We start from the raw sequence: 12,485 nt of genomic DNA, 5'->3' as shown, positions 1-12,485 counted from the left end.
CAATAGATACCTAACATGACATTATTTTATAAATAGGAGCAGCTACCCATGCATCCAGAGTTGGCATATCAGACAATGTGATATGCATGTGAGGCAGGTGGAAGTCTGGGGCATTCTCTACATACATAAGGCTTAACATGTAAATGATATTAATTTACCTTTCATGTAGATAACATACATAAGTCAACATCAAAAATGATAAATTCAATGAGAAAATTAAAATTCATATTGAACAGAAATACATTAAATAACGTATATACAATCTTCATAAGACCCCATTTCGAATATGCGTGTGAAGTGTGGGATGGGTGTAATATAGAATTATCAACTCAGTTAGAAAATCTCCAACTAGAAGCTGCCAGAGTAGTTACTGGGCTCCCAGAGTAAACTTCGCACACACATCTGTATTATGAAACAGGATGGGAAACGTTAATAGAACGAAGAAGTAAACGCAAGCTATGTTTGTTCTACAAAATACAAAGTAATATTGCCCCAACTTACCTTAAAGACATTGTACCAACCACTGTAGGTTCAAATATATCATATAATTTAAGAAATTCAGAAAATATTGAGATTCCATATACTAGATTAAAACACTCAACGTGTTCTTTTATTCCATCAACTGTAAGGTTATGGAACACTATTCCTGCAGCAGGTAGAAATTGTACATCTACATCCCAATTCAAGACATACATACAAAAAGAGCAAGTCATTGCACCTCCATATTTTTCCTATGGTGTTAGAAAGTTGAATATTTATCATACTCGATTAAGATACATGAAAAGCCAGTTAAATTTTGATTTATACAGAATAGAGATAAAATGTGATCCAATATGTCAATGTGGTGATCCATGTGAAAACGCATATCATTATTTATTAAAGTGTCCATTGTACGTCCCCCAAGAAAAACTATGTTAATAATAATTCGGGACATTTTACAGAACGCCGTGAACAAAAATGCTAAATTAGATTTAAATTGATGTTAAACGGAAATGAATGTTTGTCCATTATCGAAAATCAACACATCTTTAAAGCAGTGCAAATGTTTATAAGTCATACAAAGAGATTTGGGTAACACTTTAATGTACATATACTAGTCTCTCTCTTTTGTATATTTCTTGTTATCTTTACACTCATCTTCTTTTCTGTTTTCCTTGTATATGATTTACTGTACAAGCTTTGTAAATACCATGGAGAGGGAGTCCTAAGTTGGATAACTTGTTCCCAATCCATTTCAATCTGAATAAAATATGTTTAAATCACTAAATGAACCTCACGTTGCGTGTAGGGTATTCAGTGTGTGCGTTTGTGCTTGTATTATATTCCGGCCCATTTGGTCATGATGTTTACTGTTGCTGCCGCATCACGATGTTCATATCAACCTCGGATGCAATAGCAAGTTAACTTTTTGTGTGTCATAAGTGTACAACCTGTACCCTTGTATAGTACCCTGTATTTTTTTGAATTGCCCATCCTCGTAAGGTCGGTGTTCAGTATCAAAACCTGTCGTGACTTCCGCCATGTAATAAAGCTGCGCCCATATTTTCCCATTCAATTGTCGCTATGTTATCCTTGGCATTCACACTTAAATAACGAGTTCCATCCCCTGCATGAGTTACTTGTAAATAACGTGTTACATCCCCTGCATGAGTTACTTGTAAATAACGTGTTACATCCCCTTCATGAGATCCTTATAAATAACGTGTTACATCCCCTGCATGAGATCCTTATACATAACGTGTTACATCCCCTGCATGAGATCCTTATAAATAACGTGTTACATCCCCTGCATGAGATCCTTATAAATAACGTGTTACATCCCCTGCATGAGGTACTTGTAAATACTGCATCATCTCACCTGCAAGACTTACATCTAAATAACGTGTTACATCCCCTGTACAAGTTACGTGTAAATAATGTGATATATCATCTGCAAGACTTAAAATACATACCTATAATATTCCTTGCAAGAGATACTCGCTGTGCAGGGTTGCGTCCTTTGACCACGCCAGCGAAATATGATCGTGGGTTCGAATTCTAGTTCGCCGCGGTTCTGCTTCTAGGTCTGCATATTATCTGTGATCGTGGGTTTCACTTCTGAAAGGGCTTTCCTCACAAATTAAATTGACACGTGGTGATATCAGTGAAGTACTGTTCAAAGCGTAAAATTCGCTCATTCACTCTGAATCAGTGAACGGTTCAGAAAACAGAAGGAAAACATTTATTCTTAAGCAAACTAGTTAGACTTAGTGCTTATATATGAAAACCGTCCTGGATAAAAACAACAGAAAACCCAAAATGTAAATGGAATATGATCTGGTTTCCGATTGCCACACATGTGATACGCTCGTATAATCTCTGTTCGGCTTGGCAATAACTGCAGCTTGTTATAGGATGTATTCCATAAAATAACTACACGGACGACAAAAGTATCACGTTTTACTCTTGCAGAAGAAAGAATGGAGATAACGTACAAAGCAGCAACCTACATGTAATTAAACACTTTTTTAGAACAAATATATATATATATATATATATATATATTCAAAGAAACGCAAAAGTAGTAAAATCGTAAATATCTAACAGAGTGTTGCCGACATCCATACACAATTAATGCCAAAACTGAATTGGTCATTTCTGCATGGGTTGGAATTGATTTGTGTGGAAAGAATGAGGTATTGCAGAAATGTGGCGAAAAGATGAAATATCGCAAAAAGACAACCACGCCGAAACACACCAACATGACATGCACGTGTAAAATCACTTCTGAGTGAATGACTTTCTTTCTTTCTTCGATGTGATATTGTGTGGGACCTGTCTCAGGCGAACCAGGCATTTGCTACCAGTGGATGATTGAGTTTATAGCTATAGTTTAGGTCATGATTCATCTAGATAGCGATGCGGAAGATATCATATTGTCAATTTGTTGAACTATTTGCATCATGGCTTCTTAATTTACATGCATATTTAATATTTTCTGACAAGTTTCTCGTCGCTCTATGACGCAGACATATTTCCGATGCGACGCTACAAGAAATTCTTCCCATTGCCGGTAATTTCGCGAAAACAAATCAACACAATACGAACAAAAATACTTTTTATTCATTTTACACATGAAGACAGATCATGTTTCTGTGCTTATGTGTTTTGTCACAGATCACTGACAAGAACATATTGCGCAGAGAGAACAGTTATAAACGTCACAAGTTGGCTCAACTGAAGCTGAGCAAAGCAACAAAATATAACACAACCCACCACCTTTGAAACTGCAGGGCCAGAGGAACAGTGAATGAGGTGACCAGCCTGTGCGTGCGTGCGTATGTTTAACGCCGCATTAGTCCAGCTATATGAAGGCGGCCTGTAAATAATCGAGTCTGGACTACGCCGTCGGGGTACCATGACACGCCATCAACTAAGTCACCGAGCCTGACCACCCGATCCATCAATACCAGCAAAGTTTTAGAATAACGCCTACAGCTAATGCGGCGAGTGAGATGGAACTCCTCTTTAGACGGCACACGGACTCTCAGAGAAGAGTGTAAAGCTAGTGAAGGTATGTTATGGTGACAAACAAATTGGTGATGCCGGGTTGTGGTAGATTTTTGGTTAACGCTTACTTGATCATATGTGTACCTTAGTGAAACGGTGATATGGAGGAGACACCGGGGATCAAGAAAATGAGATCGCAAAGGTTTTAAAAAATGCCTATAACTAATTATTATCAATGATTGCGAGATAAAACAAAGTTCACTTCTAACACGGAATTCTTGACCAGAACCTACTTCTCTCTCCTATCTCCTAAAATATATCTGCACGCACATTTACTCTTCGATGGATCATTTGAAACTTGCAACATATAAATGTAATTATGTATTAATAGAAGCAGGGGTATGTCAAAATGTGATGCTACTTTGCCGCTGCAATGAGTCATCATACATAATGATCAACTGAGAAACTTAAAATTCCCACAGTAAGCAGTATTTTCGTGTTTTATGTGACAAGAAATCAAGATTGATCATAAGGTAGTAAGGTATTCGGACAGAGAGCAAATGTTAAATCATGAAAGGTGAAAACAATGTATCCAGTAGTGTTAAAAAACAGGGTTGCGATTCATAGGCCAGGAGTGTGTCCCCTTTAAGCATGGGATCTGGTGGCAACAGAATAATGGTTATCTATACGACAAGGAGATAGGCGGTGGTGCTGTTGTGTGTCCACTTTAAACCAGGAGCCTGTAGAGCAGGAGAACAGCCATCATCAGGACATGCTGACAGGCAGGGGATGCTGTTCCATTGTCGTCTAGTTGCAGCTAACCCGTGAGGGCTGGTTAAATGCAAAACACAAAACAAGCGTATAGTCGACGAAACCAGGTAACTGACCCAACATTTCTCTTAGCCAATGTCAAAATAACTGCAATGGGAATTCTAAAATAACAGTTCTAAAACTTCTTAATATCAAATGGCACCAGTTCAGTATGTGCTTTATATATAGACATGCAATGTTTGGCAAGGAAATATTGAACAGTTTATTTGTTATACTTCATAAGTGAACACACCCTATATTAAAACTTAAATCCAACTTGTCATGGAAACATAAACAATTAAATTTCTAAAAGTGCTAAATATCAAAAGGCACCAGTTCAGCAAGAGTCTGAAAGGCATGAAAAGTTTCGTAGAGAAATATTTAAAGGTTTCTGAGTTATGCGTTGGGGCGGGGATAATAACAGGTGAGCACTCGAACGAAAACATGAAACACTGTTTCCATTAGGTATGTTAATGCAATTTCTACCAGAAATTCAATTTGAAGCGACAATTTCAAGAACATGAGTACATGACACATGACACTTTTTATGGATAGCAACTTCTTTTGTTCTTTGTGCACTGAGTAATATATATCAGCAATAATCTGAGAGTTTCGGTATCTCACCATCTGCCTCAGGAACATCCTCATTCGTAGTTGTCGCCGCCGCCGTTGTTGAGGTAGAGGTGTACAGTCCTAGAAACCAAACGAGGAACCAAGTAGTTTCCAAAGTTTCGACTCAAGGATATCATACGAATGCTTTATTCGAATGTCTCAAAGTGGATCTTAGTTTCTTTTAGGGGCAGTGGGGTAGCCTGGTGGTTAAAGCCTTCGATCGTCACGACCAAGACCTCGGTTTGAACCCCATTTTGACATGCTTCGCCCTGATATTGCTGGAATAGTGCTAAAAGCGGCGTGTACAGGTCCAATAACTTCAGAACCTTTTGTTTCCCTGTAATGTAACGTGATATCTACAACGAACGCGGTAGAACATGGGTTCTTTTTGGACAACTGGAAACGTTAAAGCAAAAAGTTGGAATGAAAAATACCAGACGTGTCGGACTAGCCTTATTTTCTTTCATCCACTTTGAAAATCATAGAAGTTCTGACACGATGAAATACATACGTATGGATAAATTAAAGAAAGAAAGACCCAAACATTCAAGTGTTGAAATAAAATAAAGTCAATTTCTGATCAATATGACTACATTTGACAACTGATGATTTGTTAACGTTTTCTTTCTTAAATAATGAATATCCCAGGGACCTTATCCTCCTTCGCCCTTTGTGATGATGTGCTTTTTGAATCACTGTTGCAGTGGAGTGATGCTGGTTGATCACTGTGACGGTGTGTAATCATGACGTCCACTATCTGACCACCACAACTACTGTACCTGGGAAGCTGACGTAACATTCGTCATGGCTGTTGAGCACGTTGCTGCAGCAGTCCATGTTGTAGATGGGGACGAGCACATCACTCAGGTAGCGGTTCACACACATTTTTTCATAACAGCCACCTGCCTGAATCTCGTTTTCTGTACAGGGATCTGAATTAATCATAAACGGTACGTATATTTAAGAATCAAGGATACTATAAATTGTAGCATTGATAAGAGTAACTCATATAGACACACAACTCATGTTTATAAAGGCGGGGAAAGAAACATTTCCACTGTCCTAAGAAATACCTGCAAAAAAATCCTTGTACGAGATTTTCTAGATCTAAAGAAAAGATTAAGGAAACAGCATCAATAAATGATGACCCAAGGTGGCGCCGTCACAACAACCGTCCCCGGTTGGGGTGAAAAAACCACTACTAAAAACATTCTTCGCTTAACGGTATAACAGAGTAAGTGTACCCAACACTAGTAAAAACATTCTTCACTTGACGGTATAGCACTGTAACTGTACCCAACACTAGTAAAAACATTCTTCACTTGACGGTATAGCAATGTAACTGTACCCAACACCAGTAATAACATTCTTCACTTGACGGTATAACACTGTAACTGTACCCAACACCAGTAATAACAATCTTCACTTGACGGTATAACACTGTAACTGTACCCAACACCAGTAATAACATTCTTCACTTGACGGTATAGCACTGTAACTGTACCCAACACTAGTAATAACATTCTTCACTTGACGGTATAGCACTGTAACTGTACTCAAAACTAGTAATAACATTCTTCACTTGACGGTATAGCACTGTAACTGTACCCAACACCAGTAATAACAATGGGAGATGTTGCTATTTCCAGTCATGTAAGAGATTCAGCAAGAGCGAGGGCGTTATGATTACAGCAGAATATGCTTACACATCTGTCCCGAAGAAGGATCTGAAACAGGAAATTTGTCTAAGTAATTGAGATGACAGATAATTTAACAATATAGGTAAACAAAGTTACCGCAGTAGATATCATAATGTTTGGAATATATATTTTCTTATTCCTAATATATGATACATACTACATGGAAAGAAGTGAGATCGATATTCTCTTTATCTTTATCTTTCTCTTATGTTTATATTAAAAAACACCGAATGACACTGAGGCGTTCTTTCACTCAGTGAATAAGCTTTACAATCCGCTCATTAATACAGTGTTCCAGTGAGTGAGTGAGTATTGTTTTACGCCGCTTTTTGTAATATTCCAGCAATATCACGCGCGGGGGACATCAGAAATGGACTTCACACATTGTACCCATGTCGAGAATCGAACCCGGGTCTTCGGCGTGACGAGCGAACGCTTTAACCACTTTTCGTGCGTATAGTGTCATTTATCATACGGTGCCAAATTATGCACAGTCATACATATCTATAGAAACGCCCACACATTTGGGAACCCCTATCAAAACTTATTGGGAACGTCAGACAAGAGTTTATTGATCAAACAGACATCGATGTGTGGAGCTTAAAAGTAGTTCCTGCAAGGTGACCCCCTTTGCTTTTTTGTTAGTTTGTTGTTTAACACCTCGCTCAGTTATGTTCCAGCTAAATGCCGGCGGTCAGTGAATAATCGAGCCTGGACCAGATACTCCAGTGATTGACATCATGAGCATCGATTTACGCAATTGGGATACGATGACATGCATCAACCAATTCAGCGAGCCTGACCATCCAATCCTGTTAGTCGCCTCTTACGATTAGCATAGTCGCCTCTTTACGACAACTGAGACATATTCTACCCCGGATCTTCACGGGGGACCTCTTTTGCATATTTATCATATTCCAAGTTCATCCTTTGATTGTGCTTAAACTGTTTAATTGAGAAAATTTCACGGTTGCTTTATCACATAGTATAATCGTTAGTACTTGCTGAGACATCAGTAAAAATATCAGGATGAAGACTGTCGGCGAAGTCGTACCTCTCGTGAAATCTGCCGGAGTTGGGTATGATGTAACTGCCGTCGCGTACACAACTGTAACATGAGGAACAACCAGTAATAGTAAAAGTATTGTATTAATAAGCCACAAATACACACGTGTTTGTGGAATGTGTCATAAAATCAATATCACATAAGGAAACTGGCGTTTCTATTCTAGTTTTACCTACTAAATGTACAATCATTCAGCGGTAATGTTTAATGCATTCTTGACGTGTCGCGGAAATACTCAAAGCACTAGAACTTTTGAGAGAAAAGAATCAAGTGAGTTCTCCGCTTGATATGACTCCGTTTGCTTTGATACAACTTGACAACCACCTCCAGCCCATGGGGGGCTTAAACATATCAGTCAGTGAGTATGGTTTTACGCCGCTTTTAGCAATATTCAAGCAATATCACGGCGGAAATTGGCTTCACACATCGCCCCCATTTTGGGAATGAATCCGGATTGGTTCCTGTGTAATTAGGTGAGGTGAGGTGAAATTGGGTTTAACGTCGGGTTATTGCACTTATATAGCGACGTGCATGTACGTGTGTGTGTTTGTGTGGCTGCTTGTACTAGTCCGGACTGATGCCGATTTATAGTGCTAGCTCACTGAGATACCATGCCGCAGTTTAACATGAATACCCCACTCAGACACAGTATACTGACTCCGAGCCGACCAGTCCTTGTTTTATCCCCTTAATGCCGAGCGCCAGACAGGGTAACAACAAGTACCATATTTTAACGTCTTTTGGTATGACGCGGCCGGGGATCGAACCCCGGACCTTCCGCTCTCCGGGCGGACGCTCTACCACTAGACCACCGAGGCGGTCTTCCTGTGTAATTAAAGTATTGAGTGACCTTCATTTACGTAGAGTGAGTGAGTGGGTAGAGTTTTACACCCTTTTACCAAAATTGCAACTATTTCCAGGTAGGATCACCAGTAAATTGGCTTCACTTTCAGTATCCTTGTAGAGGCCCTTAAGGAGATTGGTCTACCCCTCGAGTGATTGAGTGACTATGGTTTTAATCCGCTTGTGTCAATATTCCAGCAATATCACAGCGAGGCAAATGGACTTTATACTTTATCCCCATGTTGGAATCCTTATCAAGATAGTTCTACACGTTGAGCGAGTGAGTGAGTGACTATGTTTTTACCACATTGTTTTTTATCTATTGTACGTATGCGGGACCCGATATAGAAGAAAAGGTCTCACCTGTGGTAGTCGAAGGGAACATCTCTAAAATGAGAAAAAAAAACTTTTGTAAATCTTCCCATAACAATAAATGTCATTGCATAGGTGATAGAAAATAAACTAAACATCAAATGTTGCCTAAAATTAAATAATTTAAACAATTTAATTAAAACGAACATGTGTGTTGTTGTTTAACGCCGGACTAAGTACAGTTGCAGTGGTCTGTGAATAATCGAGTCTGGACCAGACAATCCACTGATTCACACCATGAGCATCGATCCACGCAATTGGGATACGGATGACATGCATCAACCAAGTCAGCGAGCCTGACCTTCCGATCCCGTTAGTCGCCTCTTACGACAAGCATAGTCTCTATTCTGACAAGCGTTGGTGGCTGAAGGCGACTTCCGTCTTCGCGGGAGAATAAGAAAAATAACATAATGGCGACTTCAAATGATTGTATCAAAAACCATTCATTTTGGATGAGACAGTGCTTCCAAACAAGCAATTTTCTTCTATGAAAGGAGCAGACCAATTTTCAAAAAACATTTTGCTCAGGTCATCTGGCATGTCAAGCAAACATTTCTTTTCCACTTCTCAAAAACAAATAATCCTTCGTTCAAATGGTCGTTCCCAATCTACGCGAGGGCTCATTTGTTTCGACAAAGAATTACCTTCACAAGTTGTATCACTGTAACCGTTCGTGAAGCCTTGGTATGCGATGTTCTCGGGTCGGCAACAATACTCAGAAATCACGGGATAAAAGAGACTCATTAGTCGTCCTCCAACACATTTCCGGTATGTACAGTGATGTCCGATTTCATCAGTTGTACAGGCTGTTGTCAACAAGATGGAAAAAATTAAAACCACAGTACTGTTCCTGATGTACAGGTAGGTTTTATGAATGTGATTACAAGAACTGATCTCGCCAATAGGTTTTGGGCAGTCTACTGCTGACATTTATGGTGAATAGCGTTTTGTTTCATTTGAAGAATAAAGTATCAATAGCTATTACCACAATACCAAGAACAACAATGACTTAAAGAGTAATAATACATATTATATCATGTCATATTGATATGACAGTGATAAATTATTTTGAAGTTTTTATTCAAATACAAATAGTCACGAAACGTTCAGGTAGAATAAAATATAGTACGAGTATACTAAAATTAATATATTTGATAATTTACTATGTATGAAATTGTAGTAAGGTATCAAGAGACTAAGTTGCCAAGAGTTCTAGTACAATCGTTCTAACTGTACGAGCATATGAATAGAATTCAAACGCCAGCAAAGTCATTACAACTAAAGAATCACGAAGTGCCCCATTTGGACTAACGGGCGATACCATAAACCTTTATATCGGAATCGGCTAACACCAGTGTCGCTGTCCTAATATTAATAAGTAATAAACACTTTTCATTTACAAACTGAAATAGGTTAATTGCATATTAATTAAATTCTGCTTTATTAATATCAGAATGCTGAGTCCTTGTGAACAAGAGGATATTACATTGAAGCGAAACGTGTCCACGATTCAAATACATCATTGTTATAAAAGTCACGATTCTGGCGGTAGGAAGAACGCCAATGTACGACGACATACATTGACACATATGGAGGCTACTACGTCATTTTCCGCAGAGGGCATGAGTGTTGAGAAACACTGACACAGACGGTGAATGAAAGCATAAGACGCTAATATATAGAATCTCTGGAGTCTTAGTGTAGGTTCTATCATATTGGGAAGCACTTGGGCCTTTAATAACACATCACTGGTTATATCTCCGTACACGCGTAGCTACCATCTGTTGACATCCATGAATGGAACTGAATGAATTAAATGCAATAAGCAGGACGCGTGGTTTCTGAAAGGCAGGTGTATTCTATTCAACACACATACTGTAGTTTTCGGACACAGAAAAACGGGTCGTTCCTCAAAGCTGTCTTAGCGCTTAGACAATTTAACTTCCGTATGAGAATCATAGCGTTTCGTTTTTTTGTTTGGAACGTGACCAAAGTGCGTAACCAAACGTTATAAGCTATGGTAAAATATACATTTTACCATAAAAGAACAATACATTTGATATCCAACATATATGGCTACTGTGCATTAAAAGAAAGAAAGAGAAAAATAGAAGGCCCCAATTTAACACTGTATCACTTTCACATCATCGTCCATGGGCGTAGTGAATACCTACCAGTGAAGTATTGACGATGATATGATATTTCAACATTGTATCATCTTTTAATTAAATCTATAAACAACTATAACATTCAAAAGAATGAACTATGTCAGTGCAACAAATTAACCAAAACGTAGCGGAATACATATTTTTCCTTGAGTGTCGACTGAGGCACATTGTGCACATAACCCTGAATCCTACAAATGTGAATAGAGAACGTTAACCAACCAATATGTAGCGGAATACTTGTCTTTCCTGAGTTTCTGAGTGAGAGAGCACGTAACCCTGAACCCTACAAATGTGAATAGAGAATGCTAACGCAAGAGAATAATGAGTCTCAATTATCTGCCGAAACAGATTCCATTGAGAGTAAAAGTCAGAATAGAGGTGACTACATGAATCAACGAAATTAAACTTACGTGGAGGGTATAACTCTGAAAAATAATGTTATGATGAGTTCACAAAATGTCTCGAATAATTAAATTGCATTGATGCAGAATAGACTTACATGGGCTGGTCAAAAAGTTCTAAGCTTGACTAACTTTCAACTATGGTTCATAACAAATTGAACTAGTCAGTGTAGTACATTGTGTGAGTAGCTCTTTGCAAGTGTATTTGGTCTGTTGAGGCCGTTTGTATATAAGTGACAACGTGATAGAGGGTCCGAATGGACACAGGAATGGAAAAGAACGAGTACCGATCAGTCATCAAGTTTTGAGAAAAGTACTCCCAAACAAATTCATGACCGCATGTCACAAGTGTATGGGGATATGTGCCCTAGCTATTCCACTGTTAAACGTTGGGGAGCTATGTTTACAGCTGGGAGAACAAGCTTTGATGTTGGTCTGGGCGTCCCTCAACTTCCATCAATGAAGAGTCCATCAAAGAGATATAAAGACTCATACTGTCAGATAGACGCTGAGCTTGAGGAAGACACAGGTAGGTCTAAGCCATGGATCCATTGAAACTACTATTCATGAACATTTACAGATGAATAGGATATCTTCTCGTTGGGTGCCAAAGTTTCTAAATTCTGATCTTAAGGAAAAAGAAACTGACATTGCCAGAGAAAATATTGAGCTAATTGAGAAGGATTTCGTCAAATTCAAAAAGAGATTAGCAACGGGTGACCAAACATGGGTCTACAACTATGATCCCGAGTCAAAACGTCAATCCGTGTAATGGCACTATTCCACTTCTCCGACACAAAATTAATTCAAGTCTCCAAGATCAGTGGAGAAAGTTGAAAGCCACTGTATTCTTTGATGCAAAGGGTGTGATCTTTGTTGATTACTTAGCAAGTCAAAAGACGATTACCGGTGCCTACTATGCTCATTTGCTTCATCGCCTGAGAGATTCTATCAAACAAAAACGGCGAAGAATGCTGCCTGCTGGAGTTCTACCAATTAATTTATAATAACAATGCCTCTTCTC

General features: G+C 38.7%; 1 protein-coding gene across 2 annotated transcripts in view; it reads right to left on the bottom strand.

The window, feature by feature from the left end:
* Positions 1-3,084: 3,084 nt before the first annotated feature.
* Positions 3,085-12,485, bottom strand: part of LOC139472336 (mucin-2-like) — a 42,983-nt gene continuing 33,582 nt past the window's right edge. For both annotated transcript variants that reach the window (XM_071254796.1, XM_071254798.1), the window contains 8 exons: positions 11,471-11,485; positions 9,537-9,698; positions 8,884-8,907; positions 7,666-7,719; positions 6,618-6,638; positions 5,691-5,843; positions 4,924-4,992; positions 3,085-4,320 (listed from right to left, as the gene is read on the bottom strand). In XM_071254796.1, the coding sequence (XP_071110897.1) occupies positions 4,307-4,320; positions 4,924-4,992; positions 5,691-5,843; positions 6,618-6,638; positions 7,666-7,719; positions 8,884-8,907; positions 9,537-9,698; positions 11,471-11,485 (512 nt within the window). In that variant the 3' untranslated portion in view covers positions 3,085-4,306. The remainder of the gene's footprint in view (positions 4,321-4,923; positions 4,993-5,690; positions 5,844-6,617; positions 6,639-7,665; positions 7,720-8,883; positions 8,908-9,536; positions 9,699-11,470; positions 11,486-12,485) is intronic.

This window comes from Haliotis cracherodii, unplaced genomic scaffold (assembly GCF_022045235.1).
Source record: "Haliotis cracherodii isolate W230 unplaced genomic scaffold, xgHalCrac1.p SCAF_24, whole genome shotgun sequence".
NCBI classification, from domain to species: Eukaryota; Metazoa; Mollusca; class Gastropoda; order Lepetellida; family Haliotidae; genus Haliotis; species Haliotis cracherodii.
This window is presented reverse-complemented; position numbering and strand designations above follow the sequence as displayed.